Raw genomic sequence first — 19,690 nt, 5'->3', positions numbered from 1 at the left:
TATGCTGCCAAGGGCTTCCTGAAGACGATTTAGAGGGGCAGCAGCTGAAGGGGTGGGCAGATACCTGGGCTGCCCACTGTCCATGTTGCCCTCTCCTCTATGGATACCAAGGCCACAAAAAGGTTGATGGGGTGATTGGTGATACATTAATCCCCTACCACAGAGTAATTGCTAGTGCAGCTGGCCCACAAGAAGGGAAAGGCCAGGGAGTGCCCTGTGGCTCTGCTATCTTTAAAGCACTACAGGGCTGAGACTGCTTTCTCCACAAAAAGTCATGAACCATCAAACGGCATGTGCATAAGACTGGTCTGAGTGTCTACAGAGAAGCCAATGGACCGAATCTAGTTATGCCTGCGAATAGTCACTCTGGTGCCAATAGCCAGTCGATAGGGAGTCAGTGGTATTCAGTCCACGGTGGATGGTGAACTTGGCCGCATCATGACCATCTTGCATGGCCTGGGAATGTATAGACCGGGATTCCTCTGAAACCATAGGAAATATTTGGGCCACTGAGTCCCTCAAGGCAAGAGAGTAGCAATCTAAGAGGCAGCTGGGTTTCACTAAGTGAAGGCCAAACTTGCAACAGTAAAATCTACTTACCAAAGGTCTCTATCCTCTTTGATTCTCTGTCACGGAGAGTAGTGGGAATTGAGTTTGGGTTTACTCTACTGGCTGAAGGCTGCATCACAAGGCTCTCAGGAGAGAGGGGCTGGGTGAAGAAAGTTGGGCTAGCCGGAGAAGGTTAATGGTGTCTGTCAATATGGCGATGCACAGCTGGGCCTGAGCAGGGTTTAGTCCTAGTTCCAAACAGCATACCAGTAAGACTTAATTGATTCAGAGCAGAGGCTTCAAACTTGACTGGCAAGGCTGCAATACCTCCTTCAGAACATTGGTTTTAACTTTCTGAGTGGGAAGTTAAAGTTCAAAAACGTCTGCCGCCCTTAACATAACCATAGCAAAGGAGGCACTCTCTTCTGTGCAGGCCCTAGGGGGAGGAACTAATACAGTGTCTAGGAAGGTATCCAGACCACTGGTATCTGAAGGCCCTTGAACCAGTTTTCCTCTAGGTAAGTCATCATAGCCCTATTATTGGAGTCTGTGCCTAATAATTCATGAAGGATAGGAGCCCTTCCCGAATGTAAGGGCACTTAGTCAAAATCAGAAGGGTGGTTAAGAGTTTGAAGCTCAGATTAAGGAGCATGCAGCCTCGGTCGAGGTGAAGGTGGCATCTTCTTGGCGACAGACAGCACTATGAGTTATCCATCATTGTTTAGAGTCAATTGCACTGGCGTCGGCAGTTATGGATCACATTCTGACATTGTGGCGGAAGAAAAGGGAACCGGTACCGAAGTCAGTCCAGAGCCCTTAGCGGATCTAGAGGGCCCAACTCACGCCAAGGGCAGACCCGGTTGGGAGGCATCTAGGCTCCTTGAAGCTCACCGACTTGCCAGACGAGGCCAGCACTGTGCCAAAAGGCTGCAGCATGGCTTTGAGGAAGTCCCTGATTTACTGCAGCACCACCAACAGCCCTGAGAATTCTGTTTCCTGGGGAACGAGGATCCGAATCGACTCCGACGTGGATCAACTTCAGGAGCATGACCTGGAGGCACAATGATGCCCTCACGTCTTCTTGGGAGATCAAGAGAGGTGTGACAGGGCTAATTCTCACATTTACTTCTTGCGCTTCTTATTGGAGTTGCCCGAGGACTTAGATGATGAAGACGACCTGTTGGGAGTGCATCGCCATGAACAGCTAGGCTTACCGGTCTTGAATGGCCTTGGGGTACATCAAGGCTCAATCACTTTCGACTTTGAAGTTGTGGCCCGACCCCAGGCACCACAGTCAAACAACATGTGGATTAGTCACACACATTTGCTGGCAACACCCCCTACAAGGTTTAAACCCTGTAGATTTGGAAAGTGGCATATTTTCATTCCACTCAGTTTTTCTATTAGCAGTTTTTTGTAAAAGTGTCTCAAAGAGCCAAAGGATAGGTCTGGCTCCATATCTGTTGGCTCAGAAAGAAAGGAATGTCAGCGCGCATGAATTGCCTCTATAGGTCTGTATATATCACATCTGGGGTGAACAGCATGCCAACTGCTGATGTGCTGGGGTGCTGCTGAAGATTTTCTCAATCTAGTTTGATCCCCGAGGGAGTTTTCAAAAGTTGAGGACTCTGCAGTTAGTAGTCTCTATCAGCAACCTACTGCCACTTTGGGCGTGCAATTTCAGGCCCTATTGTCGGGCAAATAGATGGAAGTCACACAAAGGCAGCAGGAAAGAGGAGAATCATAAAGCAAGCATGCAGACAGTCACAGAGAGGCAGCAACAAGGAACAGGGTCAAACAAGGCAGCATCACGGGGTATACTCAAAGTGGGAGTCAGGAGCAAGGGGACAAAGGGCAGCAACAGCAGGCAGAGAACAGCTGCAACCTGCCTCAGCCCCTAAGCCAACACAGGTGGCAAAGAATGAATTCCCCCTTCCGCCTCCTCCGTTACCCACTCTGGTAGGGGGGAAGTATAGCATCTTATATGGAAGAGTAGAAAATATAAGGTAATGGCAAGGACAGCCTGAAGGGGAGACTTCAGGTTTGGTGGATTGACGCCAGTGATAGATTCCTCTCAGCCAATCACCTCTTAACCACAGCAGCAACATCAGTGGTTTGGTAAATGGATGTTCCGCGCCCTGCCCAGTTAATTCATTCACCCCTCATTCTGAAGGCATCTTAACACCAGGCTATTTACCACAATGCCTTCTTGTTACCAGTTTAACATTGGAGACATGTTTTCATAGTGCTGGGATAGCTTATCAAATGAATTCATTAAATCCCATCTTTTCATTTAATTCATATCCTTTCACAAATTATTTGAATCTACACACTATTCCTTCATTTCAAATGTTTTCAACTCTTCAGTACAAGAGGAAAAATCTACAGGTTTCAAGAAGGCATATATTAATTCACAATTGAAAGACCCAATCTTCATTCCAACACACATCAACAGCTATACACCAATTCATTATGGGCCATAAAGTTTATATTCAACTATCATATTGCCCAAAATCAAGTGATGCTGCTACACATCCTACTGCATTATTACATAGTTTTGTTACTAAATTCACCAAGCGTATTTAAACCAAAACCTAAGCTCTTTCTCCATTATGCCAGGTTGCATAATCACATCTTTTATACCAATATTTTATTCATGTGTTCATTACCTCCTCAACCCATTTTCTCATACTACTATGCACGTTTTGAGGTGTCTAACCTCTACCCAGGCACCATGTGACCAAACTGGAACAAATCAGAAAAGTAAATACAAAGATACCCTCCATCCCTCTACCATGCTCCTCCCAATAACATGACAATAAAGAGGGCGGAACCCCACCACACTTCCTCTTATATTGGAGCACATATGTCAAAGGTTTGGTACTCCACAGCTAGGTCTCTTTGCCAATGCAGAGTATACTCTACTTCCAGCATTTCTGTCAAGATTTCAGGTATAGGATGTTGGGGAATAGATGCACTGACATGTCAATGGCCTCCTGTTCTTCTTGTCTGCTTTCCCCCAGTTTGAGGAGGGAGGAGGTCGACAATATTCTGATGTCTCCCTTTTGGCCAAAGATGGGGTGGTTACCCCTGTTAACAATGACGACAAGGGCCCCAGAGTGGATTTTTCCAAAAGATCAGTGACTCCTTCATTCTCCAATGCTCCCTTTGTCTACCTGCAAGAGGATGAGGTTATCAGCATAAATGTTGAGAGGAGGGGTATAAGGAGATTGGGACTTTCTTCACCTGTGGCTTGTTCAATCCAGCAGTCAAGAAAGATGTCCACAAGAAAGTCTTATGATCATCATTGGTATTCTTTATCTAAATGGTGTATCCATAGATCTTTGGACCCTATGACTTGTGAATCTAAATGGAGCCTGCAATTTTTCAGGACAGGTTTGAGAAGGGTCTAGTTGTTGCTACATTAAGGGTCCACTGGACAGCCATTAGGGCAATTAGGGATCCTTAGCATGTTTCTGAATTGGATACTTGGAGCATGAGACTGGTGAAGGGTTTTGCTTTGATGAAACCCATTGCTAAGTCAATTACTCCCTCTTGGGGTCTTTTTATGGTTCTCAAGGTTTTACAGTCCCATCCTTTACAGCCTCTTGAGCAGGCAGACTGAAAGTGTGCATTTTTGTGGCCATTACATCGATCGTAGACTTGGAGAATTGGGTTCCCTGTCTACTAGACCCCTTATTTAAACACTTTCTTGGATCGATTGGTACTTAAATTGGGCCCGGTGGTCCGACCTAAGTTTATGACTCCTTTCCATCAAGATCAAGAAAAATTGTTGCCTTCTTTCTTCCCAGCACCCCTGAAGAAGAGGCCTGGCATACACTGGATGTTTAAGGGCTGTGAAAAGTGCCCAGATCACAGTACTGTAGATAATATGAACGTTTGTAGATTTTGGTGTTTTTTGTCATGGGCAGAAAACGTCTGCACAAACTCTGACCAGAGGGATTCAGTTATTGGTTTCTATTGCCTATGCTTTACAAGATCGAGCTCTACCAGGTGCTGTACAGGGTAGATCCACCATAGGGATGCTGCCTCCTGGGCAGAGTCTTGGGGGCTTCTGTTACTGATATATTTAAAGCTGCTACGTGAGCCAGACCATTTACTTTTTCTCCCAATACAGACTGGATGTGGACAATTTTGAAACCATTAATTTTGATCCCTGAGCATTGGCAGCTGAGATATCCTGAACATTTGCATCTCCTTATTTCTTGAATTAAAAAGCTTTGTCTTGCATCAATTGGGAGTGGTTTATTGTGTCTCAGGCGAATCAGGTTGTACTTGTTCAGCTCTAGAATATCATCATAGTATACGTAGTGGTATGAGAAAATGGGTTGAGGAAGTAATGACTCAATTACTTACCGGTAAATCTTCATTCCTTCAAATAACCTTTTCTTGTACCAATATTTACTCTATGAGGATCCCAATATGCTTCTAGCCCACTGAAAATGAGATGCTTAAATGAGCACGTTTTCCTAACAGATTCTATATGAATTATATAGTTTGCAGTGAGATGAATTTGACAGCCGCTTGATTATCTTGTAAATCTAATGTTTGCAGTGTCAATCAGGCCTCTTAATATCAACTACTATCAACACCTTAAGTTTGTGAATACAGATCCTCCTGCATTTCATATATTTATTCTTCGTCTCATCTTGGTATTGATACACTTATGACAACAAATTAATAATCATTGGGGTCAGCTAATATATATACAGTGTAATGTTATTTATATTATAACCAGAGAAATCTGTTGCTGGCTTTACTAAAACTAGACTATTGTGTTCATTTTAGTATTAGTTTTCTTACTGTTATATTTGACTTTTTTCAGGTTTTTAAACAATATATTTGAAAGTAAAGTGTGAATTCTTTGCAATTTGTTTTACAACCTAGCGATTGATAGTATGTTACTTGTTTTCACAAAGCTGACAAAGCAAGTGTTCACTCATGAAACACGTGTGCTGAGTCAATGGACAAAATATATTAAATTGGAAGATCAATTTAAAAACGAATGAAAAGTGGCTTTGATACTGCTTTGCAAGAAATTACTTGAGTATGTGTTAGCAAGAAATTACAAGCTGCTTACTGATGTGTTTAATTTTCATAGTAACAATTTCAAATGCGTGTATTCATTGTCCATTACCAGCAATAACATGATCTCATTGATTAGAATGATTTAATTGAGGGAGGGGAGTGGTGAGAAACCATGCATTATAAAGAATAAAATACCAGCAAGCGTACGTATTACACTACTAGGCTCAATACAAGCGAGCAGCATATTACTCATATATTCCTTACATTAGCTTTGATACTGCCTTCCATGCAACTACTGAAGGGTATGTGTTTGCAAGAAATTAGAAGCTGCTTACTGATGTGTTTATTATCATAGTAACAATGGTATATCTGTACATTAATTGTACATTATCAGCAACAACATGATCATTCTGATTAGATGGAAGAACAGAGAAAGGGCTTAATTGGTGTGAGTTGAGGTTGATGAGAAACCATTCACTATAAGCAATAAAATAAAGCAAGCATACATAAAAAGAATACTGCAAGACACCATGACATGGGTCCCCTATTTGACCTTATACAGTAGGAGGCACAACACTGCATCCATTACTATTGGTAGCAGTATAAGTTTTATTATAATATAATTCACAGAATAAAATCAACATATTTTCATATAAAAAACGAAAACATCTATCAATCACCACCAACAACAATATGTTGTTTCAACATAAAGATAATAATTAAATATAACAGCATTTGCTTTACAGGGCAAAATAAGGACAATAAAATGACATCAAACACAAAAAAAATACTGCAGATCATATTTGTATTCCTGGCTAAACTAATGATGAAATAAAAAAAATGTAAAATACTGGAGTTTTACACTTACATGTAAAAAGAGAAACATTTATGAGATTGAAAAAGCCAAGTCAATAGATGGTGTACAAGCACTGTAATTTCTTTCATACCTGTTCTTTTGATCATTTCCCATACGGCACCAGCAGTTGCAGGAATAACTGAATACTGATCAAGACAAAGTCTGCCAATATTGATAATATGAAATCCATCGACATCCTTATCTGGTGCAACTGCATTGCATATTGTCCTCTCGTCTATATGTTCTGAAATTTTTAAATCACACATAAAATGTTAGTTGTTTCCCTTTTTTGACCATTGCAGAGCATTATTAGATTTTGAAGAGTGCTTGGAAGTCACTTGATCTAACTACCACTTCTTTAAGTACAGCATTGAGCAACTCTATAAATTCAAACTTGTTGTTTATTTATTATTAATTAACCACATGTTTATGGAACAGACCTACTCACAAAAGCAGCAGAGCGATTTTTCAAGTAAAAAGAAAATACAATGAAAATTAGAGGATAATGATGGATATTAAATATGGCAGTGTCAACTGGGGTAGTCTGGGCAAAGTTAGGGACAGTGGGAGAAGAACTGAGTCTTATAGCTGAGTTCTGAGAGGGTAGGTCCTCTTGATGCTCTTGCAGATAATTTTTAAAAAGTTGGTTCTTGACGTTTCTCCTGAAATATGGCAGGGTTTCACTGAGTCTGAGGTCCTCAGGTAAATTGTTCCATAGTGCCATAGTAGAATATATTCTATTTTTAATTCCTTTTAATGTCAGGATGTTTACTATCAGTGTGATTTACAACTGATCCTTAATTTTCTGCAGTGAGAGTCCATTTGCCTCTCAAGTAGAAGAGCTGACCTAAGTTTAAATTTTAGAGGTACTGGCAAACCATCTTAGCATTTCTCCTGGAATCCAGGAGGACCCAGTTGCGATGTCTTATGATGAGGGTGGTACTGCCAGATTTAATTGCGCTCCTGACAAGATAGATAACTGCATATACGATGGCTCTGAGGGAGGATACTTATATTTTGAGATGGGGTGAAAGAACTGGGAATAGTTCTAAAAATCAGCCTCTGTCCTGCTGCAATATGAACAGCCCAGCACAAACTATGAGGGCAGGGGCCCTCCAGATGGGAACACAAGCAACCCCATGCCAGTTTCAACCTACTTAGGTCTCATCAGTGAGGAACAGCTTGAGTCCTGTGGCTCGGTGTGAACACAGAACTGACATCTGGGCATACCCGTGGAAATTAGGGCATCTACTAAAAAATAAAAAAAGGTTGATGGCAGGAATGATTGAATTAATCTCAGCCACTCCCAAACACTCAGGTCCACATTCCTAACAACTGTTTTGTGCCAACTGTGCCATTCTAAACAAAGATTCACCTAATGCAAATGAACAGGAGCACTCCTGGTTGAAAGGATGAAAAACTATGAACTGGGATGCGAACCCGAGGATCTTACTAGTATCTGGGATTAATTCAAGCATTCAATTCACCAATTTTTAGCTTTCTTCTGACATCCTATGTGTAATCGGTATGCCCAGATGTGGGTCCTGTGCTCACTGTGCCACTAAAGCCAGGCTGCACCCAACTGAAAAGTCCTAATTAGGCTGAAACCGGTCTTGAGTTGCTTGTGTTCCAGCTCAGAGAAGGCCTGACTTGGCATTTCGGCTCAGACTGTTCCTAGTGGAACAGGATCAAATCTGATTTGCATATGGCTGGGTCTAATCTGAGGTGGCAGGGTGAGTAAATAAACAATGGACTAGGATGTGGCTTGGAGTAATTATCAGACACTCAAATTAATTCTAGGATTCCATCCATCACTTTTCGGTATTTTCACTGTTAGGCCGTGAGTCCTGTGCTCACTGTGCCATTGGAACTAAGTTGCACCTGACTGAAAAGGCCAAATCAGGTTAAAACCGATTGAGGGTTGATTGTGTTCTGCTTCAGCGAGTGCCTGGTTTGGCAGTTTCGAGCTAGACTTTTTAAAGTGGAGCAGGGTCAAGGCTCATTTATATATTGCTGGTTCTAGAGCCTGAGATGACATGGTAGGCAAAAAACAATGGATTGGGAAGTGGCACAAGTAATCACCAGTGCCTGAGATTAAGTCTAGCATTCAATCTATCACTTTTCTGTATTTTCATTGGGATTGCAATGGCCATCTCTACTCTGTGTAGGTGTATACTCGGCACAATTCAGGAGCCTTGGCTCCCATTGTTCCCTCCCTTGGTCAATTGTCTCTTTTCTGTTCTAATGAGTTTAATGCGTTTCAATGACCTGAATCTAATTTCTGGCCTAAGTGGTCTATTATATGAGCGGTGGTATTCTTGCAGCAGTTTCAACCTTGCCACAGCACTTATGTTGTTTGTCACTCCATGATGAGTGATCCCTATAGGGACTCTCCACCAATTCCTTCAGTTTGACTTCTGCCAGCCTGCCATCTTACTGTAGCCTGATGCATGTAGTTAAGTTCACAACACAAACTGAATGATTCCTATAATGAGTTGCATGAGTCACAAACAAGTCATAGTTTATATTCTGCTTCGGTGCTCAACATCTGTTTGAGGCTAGATTACATATGACTATCAGGTGTATATACACATTCTGGGACTGAGATTCAGCATCATTGCAGAGTAATGTCCGGTCACTTGCCTGGACAGCTGGACTATCAGTACCACAAGACACAACCAAGCAATCCCACATAGCAATTATGTACTGAGATATTAGGAGCATGGAGTTCTGAAACGCACTGAGGGAGGAAATGAAGCACTACTTCCTTGAGAATAGTCCTGTGATGCATGAAAGGTAGAATTGGATGCCATGAAAGTGGGGATGTGGTAATTTATCATGGGAAGCTATATCTGGAACCTGCAAACAGTTAGAAAGGGACATAGCACACTGCAAGGGCAAGCCTGACAGGCTAAAAGTTAGGAAGGATGGAGAAAATAATCAGATCAGGATAAAGGAGGAGAAGCCAGTCTAATCAATCCGATGGGTCGGTTAGAAAAATTCCAGAGAGCGTAATCCAGACAAAGCCTTTACATGGAACATAGGCTACTGGAGGGGATATTCAAGCAGCAGAATCCAACCACACATATTCCATCCAGGAGGGACACAGACGAAGACATAAAATACACAATGGAGGGTATTTACAAGGTCTTCAAGCAGTACTTGATGGAATTACACAGACAGCTGATTGAGGAAAAGGTGACAGGGACGTTAACCAACTTAATAAGGGAGGCAATCATAACAACAATATCAACGCCAAATAAAAACCCACTATACTAAAAGGCCTACCGCCCCATGTCCATGATAAATATGAATTCCAATATACTGGGAAAAATACTTGCTAACAGATGAAAGTAAGCACTGACCTCATAAATGAGGAGCAGTGCAGATTTATATCCTATTGTAGGATGGCCCTGATATTATATGATCAGCTCATGTAATGAGTGCAACTGAGGACGATGAGCCATATCTTGAACTGGTCTCTATATCACAATATCATTGAGATACTTGATTACGGTTTCAGAACACCAAAATTCAGGCCCAGTATTCTTAAGATGGGTAGAAACTCTATGACTGACCCATGACAAGGGTCAGGAGTAATACAATAATTTCTAGCAATGGCAGCTAGGGCAGGCACCATGAAAGGTTGCTGCTGCTCTTTGCACACGCTATTGTCAGTACTGGACAAGAGGAAAAAGGAATAGAAACAGATAAGAAAGAGCAATTGATCTTACTGCCTTTAATATCAACATGCTGATATACATGAGAAAACGGCTGAAGAAGGTTGACTCCCTAATACCAATACTGGACACATTTTAAAATGTTTGCATTCAGTAAATGCAGAGGGGTATGGATGAAATCCACAGGGAGGGGTTAGCTCTCATCTTGCTTTCATATGATGACACCAAACATTTAGATAGCTGGGTATCCACATAATGCTAACAGAGGAGGTGTGGTGTGCTCTGGACATAAACACATAAATACAAGGGCTCAAAAAGTGGTTCAAACTTTGCCATAGACACCACTATTCCCTAAAAGGCAGAGGGGTGATGATAAAGATGGGTGTTTTGCTTATATGTATTTCAGTGCAGTAAGTACTCTTGCCCAAACACCGTCTTCAAAAACTGGGACAACATCCTAACAGCATAGATATAGGATGAGAAACACAGCAGGGTGGCACTGAATACACATAAATTGTCATCCAGGGAGGCAGGAATGCTAATCCAGGACCTCACAATGTACTATAGCTGAACAGATGGGTATTGTGTTGGTATGGTATCCAAAAGATAGGAATATAAATGGAGACATGCTAGAGGGATCAAAATTGTTGACAGGCCTCTTGTGATACTTGTGCAGTACAGCAAACAGGGAAGCATGGGCACCAGACAGTGGCAAGAATAACATGACTACATCTACAACAGTCACTATATGCAGCACAGGCTCTAATTTGGAAAATACTGAAATTCCAACAAGCAGCTGAAGATATAAATATGACAAGCTGGGTATGAATATGGCTGATGCAAAACTGCCAGTAAGGTTTCCCAAAATGACAGCCTAGGCATTTGAAGAAGCCAAGGTGGTACTCCTGGAAGGTCAGGGCAAGTTCATATGTTACGGCAGTATATCCAAAGTAGCAAGAGATACCTGACGCGTCCCCATAGGTTCCACAACCTTTGACCATATTTCTGCAAATGTTAGAGATGACAGGGTGAAAGAGAACAATTAGAAGACTCCCCGGTGCATTGTGTAATGATGTAATGAACAATTTTATAAGAACGAAAGGAGTGGGACAGAGAATTAGAAAAATCTTTATTCAGATGCAATAAAACATCCATAAAAGAAAACAATAAATTCTATAAACGCTTAAAATCAATTGATATAAAACAGCTAAAATGAGAAATATACATAGCAGCAAATGTCCAAAACACTATTAGCAGCATAATTCCAAGAGCATCAAAGTGCCCGACCAGCAGAGCTTCCATATTTCATAGTGCGTGCAACAAACTTATAAAATACACGTCGGCGTCAACCTGTTACTTTAACAATGTTTAAAACCACTAAAAATCAGGTTCAGACAGGATTCATTGTGCCCAGAGACCACACAGTTGCACAGAGAAAAAGGCCCACACACGTGCAACTCTCTACATCAGATAATGAACACAGATAGTAATTGGCCTGAGTACTGCACAGGAGGTTCCTGAATCGTATGAATCTTTTTGGTGTATCTTTTGAAAAAATCACAAAAGAATAAAAAGTGTAGCATTGTTTGTTTGGACACTCCATGACAAGGGCAAGTTTTTAGATCAGGTTTGTGCTGGAATGAGTGGGACAGGAATAGATGGATATAAAATGCAATAAGAAGCTAGAACATGATGCAAAGTTGACAAGTATTACTGGATTTTTGGTTGATGGTGTTCAACATACTACCCTGCATCACATATGTCACCCAACAATGTTACACAGGATAGACCCAGAGAAGTCAGACATGTGCCCTGAATGTGTATACCCACATACAAAATTTGGTTGGAAATACCCAATAGAAATTTGGCCTATGGGTTACTCCAACACCAAGTGCATGCATACTGGGCATTTCTCTCATTAAAATGAAAGACAAAACGAGGAAGAAGATAACAATATTCCACCTGCTACTGGCCACAATACAGCTATAGAATGGATGACCCATGAACTACTCACAGTTAAAGAGCGGCTAATGGATGTAGCTGAATGGGCAACAAGTAGACCTTTTAGCCAAAACTAAATCTGGCTCCCCAGCTGACCTATGTCCCCTTCAAATCACAGCTATGTTATCTTCCTCCCTCGCACCATCTGTGACATCTTTATGCAACCTATCCCTATCCTCAGCTACAGTGTCTCGAGAATGGGAAGCTGCCTATGTCACACCTATTTTTAAAAAACTGGAAGTAAATCCCACGGATCCAGCAAACTACCGTCCTAACTCTCTGCTGCCCTCGATAAGCAAGCTGCTTGAATCCCATGTCAATAGACAACTCTCCTCTTACTTAAGAGACACATCTCCTGCTGGAATTTTCCCAATCAGGCTTTCGTCCCTCCCACAGTACAGAAAACACCACGGTAGCGGTAGTTGACTCACTCATTCTTACCTTGGACATAGGCACACCAGCTCTGCTGGTCATTCTCGATCTGTCAGTGGCGTTTAATACCGTGTCACATCCCATCCTGATTCAACGACTTCATGAGATAGGAATTCACGGCACCGCACTAAACTGGCCAATAGACTTTCTTAAGGACAGGTTTAAAAAAATAACACTTGGTCTTTTTCAATCTAAGACTCTGTCCCTAGGCAGGGGAGTTCCGCAGGGCTCGGCCCAGAGCCCTACACTTTTTTACATTTACATCTCTCCCCTTGCTCAGCTGGTCAAGTCCTGTGGGTTTGCAATACTCTCAACTGGTAGTCTCTTTCGGGCAAGATACCAAGAATGTTAAACAATGTTTTACTGCATGAGTGACAGAGTGCTGTAGAACAAGAGATATTTCTACAAGAGGTGAGCAGAATGATACAGGATGGGTGGCCTGAAATAAAAAATGTACGCAATGAAATAAGAGTCTACTGGGAATTGAGGCACAAACTGTCCTTGGAAGGAGGACTCAAATTGAGACAAGGGAAAGTAGTCTCCCCAGAAGCTTTGAGACCTAAAATACTAGAAATCTGTCACAAGGGTCATTAGGGTATCAACAAAACCAAAAGCAGAATCAAAAGTTAGTAGTGGTGGCCTGGATATGACTTAGCTATTGAAAGGAAAGTGAGAAACTGCATTCAGAATGAGAATTCAGACAAGTCCCAAGTCACACTCAGGCCGGCATTGCATCCCTTACCCAGTCCAGGTATGCCGTGGGAGAGAGTTGGAACTGACTTGTGGTGAAGCCTGGAGCCTGCAGAGGGTGTCCCCCTCTCTCAAAGGTAGCCCCAGGTAGGTGAAAACTGCAGCAAAGCTGTTATACCAAGCCGTTGATTGTGGAGAGAAGGTTTTGCAATTCTGCTCTTCTCAGAGATGGCAAAGTTTGGCATGCGTCTGCCCTTTCAGTATGCAAGAAAAGGAATGGTGAATTAATTGAGGTGGATGAAACTAGCACACCGCAGGAACAAAGTCCTACCACAGCAGAGAATCTGGGATATGGTAAAAGAGGTACAGAAGGGTGGTATGATGAATCTGATTCTGATGAAGACTATGAGAGTACCCAATCCCAGAATCGCAACATAACGTTCCCCTCCAGTCTCGAGGAGGAATCAACCAACCAGCCTAATGTACAGGTAACGACCAACCAGTCTAATGTACAGGTAACTACATCTGTCAATGGATCTCTTAATAAGAATGTCAGACAAGAAGGTCCATCTCGAGGCCCTGACACAGAGATACCCAGTACTAGCAGTAGAGGTAGAGTTATTGTTAAACCATGTTGGTATAAGGATTTTGAATGCTACTAATGTGTTACATTGCACTCTATTGCGTTTGCCTGCCACCCCCCTCCTCCCGTCCTGTTCCCCTCTACCCCTTCCCCTCCCTAGTCCTGTCCGCCTTTAGGGAGGAGATGTTTTAAGATGGATCTCTGTTTCTAGATCTTTCCCCTCCCTGCCCTGCGGGCACCCATATCCCCACGCGCACTCACCTTCAACATTATGTATCAGCTGATGTTCTAGAACGTCAGCTGAGCATTGGTCATTCTGTAGAAACCGTTGGGGAGTTGACTCGTCTGTGGTCACTGCGACGTCCTCCCTTTGTGGTGTGCTGAATTATTCTAACTAAAAGCTACTTCAAATTACAATGACTCTTGTCTTACTACAAGCCTAGTGTCATCATGTGAGAAAGTGGCTCTGTATATACTGTTCCCAAACAGGTACAGTGTGTACAGAGTCCACAGTCCCCAGAGGTTTGGCAGAGGCTAAAGTTAGATATAACCTTACTCTCTAAAGTGGTAGCTTGGTCGAGCAGTAAGGCAGTATCAGAGGACAGTGTAAAGCATTTGTTGCACACACTCAGTCAGCAAATGGTCTCACACACTCAATAACTGAACTCTAGGCCAAAGGTTTATATAAAAAAATATATGTTTGTTTTATTTTAGAACCAACAATAGGTATTAAAATATACTTTCTCAGAATGAGATGCTTTAGGTAAATAATTTTGCAATGTGCAATTAGATTTTGTAGAAAGTTACAGAATGTTGCAATAGGCAACACAATTTCAAACACAATAATGCATTGAATTCAATAGAAGTTTTAAGTTATTTGCAATAGATTACTTTTGTAACGTCAGGCCTGGATCCTAGATTCTGTCCTGGGACAGTTCTTAGAAACAAGAGATAAAAGTCGACTTAGTTACTGTTATGATTTTTAGGCAATATTTTGCTATTTTAAAAGTTGACACAAGAAATTACATAGAAAACAGTCAATGATTCCCTATGGAAGAAAATTCGAGTTGCAGGTATAGTATGTTCTCGTTATATTTGTAATCCAGTACTGGGTGCCTAGACTCAGTACTGGGACCTCTATCTAAAACAGGTAAGTAATTACGTTTTCACAGTTGGTACGCTTTTAAAGAATATTTGAAGTTTGCAAAAATCGACACTTAGAAGAAATTTCACAGAAAAACAGTCAATGGTTTCCTATGGAAGAAAATTGGGCTACTGGTAAGTACGGTTGTGAATATTTATCAGGGTCAGTGCTGGGCACCAAGTTCCAGCACTGGGATCTCTCCTAAAAGCAGGTGAGTATTTTCGTTTTCGTTACTCGTCTTATTTTTGGTGAATATTTTAAGTTTTAGAAACTCCACACTTAGGAGAAATTTCAGAAGAAACCATTCAATGTTACCCTGAGTTATCGGCTGTTGGGGAAGTACTCGACTGGCAAAGTTAAGGTTCTGGGCACAGACTCAGGGGTCTCCCAGGGTCAGGTAGGCACAGTTGTTACACCCTCAGCGGCGCAGGAGCAGCTGGGTGCAGAGTGAGTTAGGCCCAATGTTATCCTATGGGAGGCAGGGGGGCCTTGATTGGTGGCTGCGGACAAGCAGGCCACGCGGCTGTGGGAGCTGTGCCCCTGGTCACTTGCTCAGGGCAAATGGGGAAGTAGATAGGTGTAGAGGTTACACTGCCAGAGCCACTCGGGCGGCTGGGTGCAGGGTGCTTTTGAGCCTTCGGGCGCTCAATTGATTTCAATGGGAAAGCTCCTGATTGGAAAAAGGCTGCAAGCTTGGGGACGAAGATTCTTCAGGTGCCACCACCACTTCGAGAGGTAAGTTGGGTAGTTGGAGGATAGGTAGGAACCCAGGAGTTGGGCACAGGGGGCCGCAGGGCGCCGGGGTGCCTTTTGGTGTCGAGAAATCTTACCCTCTGTTGATCGCGGTTGGGGGGGGGGCCTGGTTCTGAGGCTGTAGGCGTAGTCAGGAGCATCGAGGGAAGTCCTTGTGTGCCGGACTCGGAGTCACAGTCGCCGGGGGTCGTCTATGTGGTCTTTGTTCACTCCGGCACAGGCCAGGCTTGGCGGGTGCAGAGTGTGCAGGGTTCGCGGTTCCGGGCTGATGCCAGGGATTAGAAGCTGATTTTGAGCAGAGCCTCTGCTCATGGGAGTCTCAGGTGCTTAGAGCCAAAAGGTAGCCAGGTCCTCCGGGGTTTGTGAGGATGCTGGCCACAAGAGGTGCCGGGATGTAGCAGGAGCAGGTTTGAGGGTCGACAGGCTGGTAGGGCTGGTGCCAAAGCAGTTGGTGTCTTCCTCTTCTTAGCAGCTGCACGGCAGGTATTCTTTCTTCTTGCTCTTCTTTGTATTTTGGAATCTGGAATCTGGGGAAGGAAGGTTCAGGTTGCCCCTAAATACTAGATTTAGGGGTGTTACAGGTAGGTAAAGGGCAGGGACCAATGGGTCCCTGTCCTGGGGTGGGTACACCCCCTATTCTGCCACTCTCCTGTGGGAGTGGGGCAGTAGCCTAGTCCTGATTGGGCAGGGCCTCCCATCTTCAAGACGGTGAGCGCCCGGAGATGTGCTTCACCTCGCCTCCCCCACCTGAGGGATGGGGTTGGCAGGCTGACACATCCCCTGTCCTTATTTGGGGTTTCCGGCCAGGCTTCCCACCAGAGTGGGGGCTGCAAGAGGCCTGGGGAAGCTCACAGAGGCGGCATGCCTTTGAAGCTTCCCCCTGTCCATCCTGGGGGAGGAGACCTAGCACCTCGCCCAGGATGTGCATTGTTGCAGGCCCAGGAGAGCAGGGGCTCTCCTACCCAGGGGTCCAGCAACATGTCTGCTGTGTGGCAGCTTAGGCAGCCTCCCAGACCAGACGTGGATTGTAGGTTAGGTGTCAGGGGGCATCTCTAAGATGCCCTCTGTGGTGCTTGGTACATTAAATCCCACACTGGCATCAGTGCGGGTTTAATGTGCTGAGAAGTCTGATACCAAACTTCTCAGTCTTCAGTGTTGCCATTATGGTGCTGTGGAGTTCGTGTTTGACGAGCTCTCAGCACCATGTACTCTTAAATGGCAGCACTGCACTTACAGTGCCCAGGAATGGACCTGGGTACTGTAGGAGCACAGGGCTCATGCTCCTGTGCCCACACCACTGGCATAGGGCACCCAGCTAGAGTGGTGGCTGATGTAGGCCAGGGCAGTGTAGGTGGTGGGCATGGCACACAGGGAAGTGTGCCATGTTGACTCTTTGTTTTGTCTTGTACCCAGACACTCAGCCTGCAAGGGCAGTGTGTGTGTGTTAGGGTACAGGGCCTCTAAGGGTGGCACAATGAGTGCTGCAGCCCTTAGAGGCCTTCCCTGGTCACAAGGCCCTGGGTACCTAGGGTACCATTTACCAGGGGCTGACATGTGGCCAGGATTTGCCAATTTGGGTTTGAGGTTTTTTTAGGGAAGAAACATAGGCCCTGGGCACCTGATTGGCAGGAGTCCAGGGCACACTCAGTCAAAGTACATTCAGCAATTCAGCAAAAAGTGGGGGCATACCATGCAAGAAAGATGGCACTTTCTCACACATCATCACCAGGTTCACTCCAGCCGTTGCTGGAAAACATTAGTGGGACCCCTGACAAAATTACTCTTTGAAGACTATGTTAAAGTGCGTAAAGTGTCTTTTAACAAACTTGGTATTCATCTGTACTATCACCCCAATTCTTCTAGCATCTTTAGAAATTAAACAGTCTCCTTGATGGATTGCCTTAGAAAATTAGTTCTTAACCTGTGGTGCGGGCAGCCCTGGTGGCCTGCTACTCCTACTCCAAGGGGTCCATGACTCTCACAAAATTATAAAATAATAAAATTAATACGTTAAAAGTGATAACGTATATACAAATAAAGAAGCAAAATTGAAAATGTGAAAACCTTTCCTGTAGTTTATTGTGAACTAAAATAAATATTTCATTATTTGAGCATTTACTTGGTGCATACATGTTTTTAGGTATCGCCTAGCGTTGCAGCGTGCAAGCGCTGTCCGCTCTGCAAGACATATTGTGGTAGAGTAGATTTTAGAAGTGAACTGGAAGCCTCGCCCATCTTTATTATTGGCTCGCGTCATCAGTTATGTTAAACGCTGCTTTCTGATTGAGTTTAGGCTTTTTTGTTACCGCCCTGTCTCCTTTTATCTCCGCCTATCCAGATTGAATCGTGTACTCGCAGAAATTACACGGTGGCTTTATGTTGTGGGTGCGCATTATTTCATTTCACTCGGCTTTGGGAAATACAGCAGCGTGTGTTTATTTTTGCATCACGCTTTCACTTTAGGAACCGCGCTTGTTTTTTTTTTTATTGTTTTGCTGTGCGAGCCGCTTTCACATTTGCATTTACATTTGTTTATTTATTTCATTATTTTGGAGCGCGGTCCGCTAACGTTAGCGTCCGCACTTGGTTTATACGTGTGTTTTCGGTGCGGGAGGACAGTCACGTCATGGTGAGTTTAAAGGCGAAGTGCCGCAAGAGCCGCAGAGGGACACGACATTCTGTGATGAAAGAGAACGGCATTCAGGTGTTGTGACTGCTGGGCCAATGGCGTGTCTTCTATGTGGGGGTTAATCTGTAGGAATAGTGGAGTTTCTGCAAGGAAGGGGTGATCTTTGCACCGAAAGTGGTCTGTAGCGTGACGTCACGGCAGGGGGAGGAGTGTGCTGTCTGCATGAGGATGTGACCTGCTGGATCTGTGCAGTTGGCGCACAGGCCACTGTGCTAGCAAACCAGACACAACACACAATCGGATCTTACAGCGGCTGTGAGCACTAGGCACACTCGGAGAGTCTGAGAGCCCCAGGAGAGGGGTCACTGGGCCAGGACCAGCTTCTGTGGAAGACTCGCCCACCTCAGGAGCTTGGTAGAGTGCCCTCTGGTGGAGCCAAGAGAGGACGCGGGGGGCAGGGCGTCCCCGGAAACTTCTCGCATCCTGTAAGTGTGACTTTCTCCAGTTCTTCTGAAGTGTCTCTGTGCTCATGTTATTCATGCGCTGGTCTGTGCTTCTGTGGGTTTATGGTCGGGAAAGGGCGGTGACCCCCCCACACACCTTCAGCACACTGTATAATATGCCCTTGTCACATGCTGCACGGCTCATCTGAACTTGGCGGTGCCAGCGGCCCCTGTGTCTGCGTGGGTTGGCACAGAGGAGAGTGCCCAAGGTGGTATTTGGAGGCACCCTCTCTCCTGCTGCTCCATGTATGGGGTCACCCGGGGTCTCAGTCCAGAGAGTGGGTCCATGTTTGAATGATTTATAGGGACTGGGTGAGGGCGGAAAGGGGTTCTGCCTATCCCCCTCCCATCGGCAGACTTCATCCTGGCTCTCTTCTCTGCATCTTAGTGTGTACGTGATTACATGTGTGCGCGCATTTGTGTATGCACGTGTGTGCGTGCGTGGGCCTGTCTGATTGTGTGTCTGGATCTGTATTTGTGTGTGTGTGCATGCATATGTGGGTCTCTGTGTGTTTGTCTGATGGCATGTGTCTGGATCTGTGAGTGTGTCTCTGTCTGTCTGATGGTGTGTGTCTGGGTCTGTGAGTCTGTGTGTGTGTATGTGCGTGCCATGTGGATCAGTGTGTTGGATGGTGTGTCTGGATCTATGAGTTTGTGTGTATGTGAGTCTGTGTGCCTATGAGTCTGTGTGTGTTTGTGCCTACGTACGAGTCTATGCTTGAGTTTGCCTGTAGTCAAGTGTGTAAGTCTTTGAGTACGTGTCTGTATGTGTACGTTTGTGTTTGTATGTTTTGACATGTGCATAAGTGCTTGTGTATCTG

At 44.1% G+C, this 19,690-nt stretch overlaps 1 protein-coding gene across 1 annotated transcript in view; it reads right to left on the bottom strand.

The window, feature by feature from the left end:
• The window catches only part of MTHFD2L (methylenetetrahydrofolate dehydrogenase (NADP+ dependent) 2 like), a 356,021-nt gene that overhangs the window by 232,934 nt on the left and 103,397 nt on the right, over positions 1-19,690 (bottom strand). Inside the window, exon 4 of the mRNA XM_085636486.1 lies at positions 6,546-6,698. Coding sequence (XP_085492612.1) covers positions 6,546-6,698 — 153 coding nt within the window. The remainder of the gene's footprint in view (positions 1-6,545; positions 6,699-19,690) is intronic.

The sequence above is a fragment of the Triturus cristatus genome, chromosome 2_1, assembly GCF_964204655.1.
Source record: "Triturus cristatus chromosome 2_1, aTriCri1.1, whole genome shotgun sequence".
Classification (NCBI taxonomy): domain Eukaryota; kingdom Metazoa; phylum Chordata; class Amphibia; order Caudata; family Salamandridae; genus Triturus; species Triturus cristatus.
The sequence above is the reverse complement of the archived record's forward strand: the minus strand, read 5'-3'. Positions and strand labels throughout refer to the sequence as shown.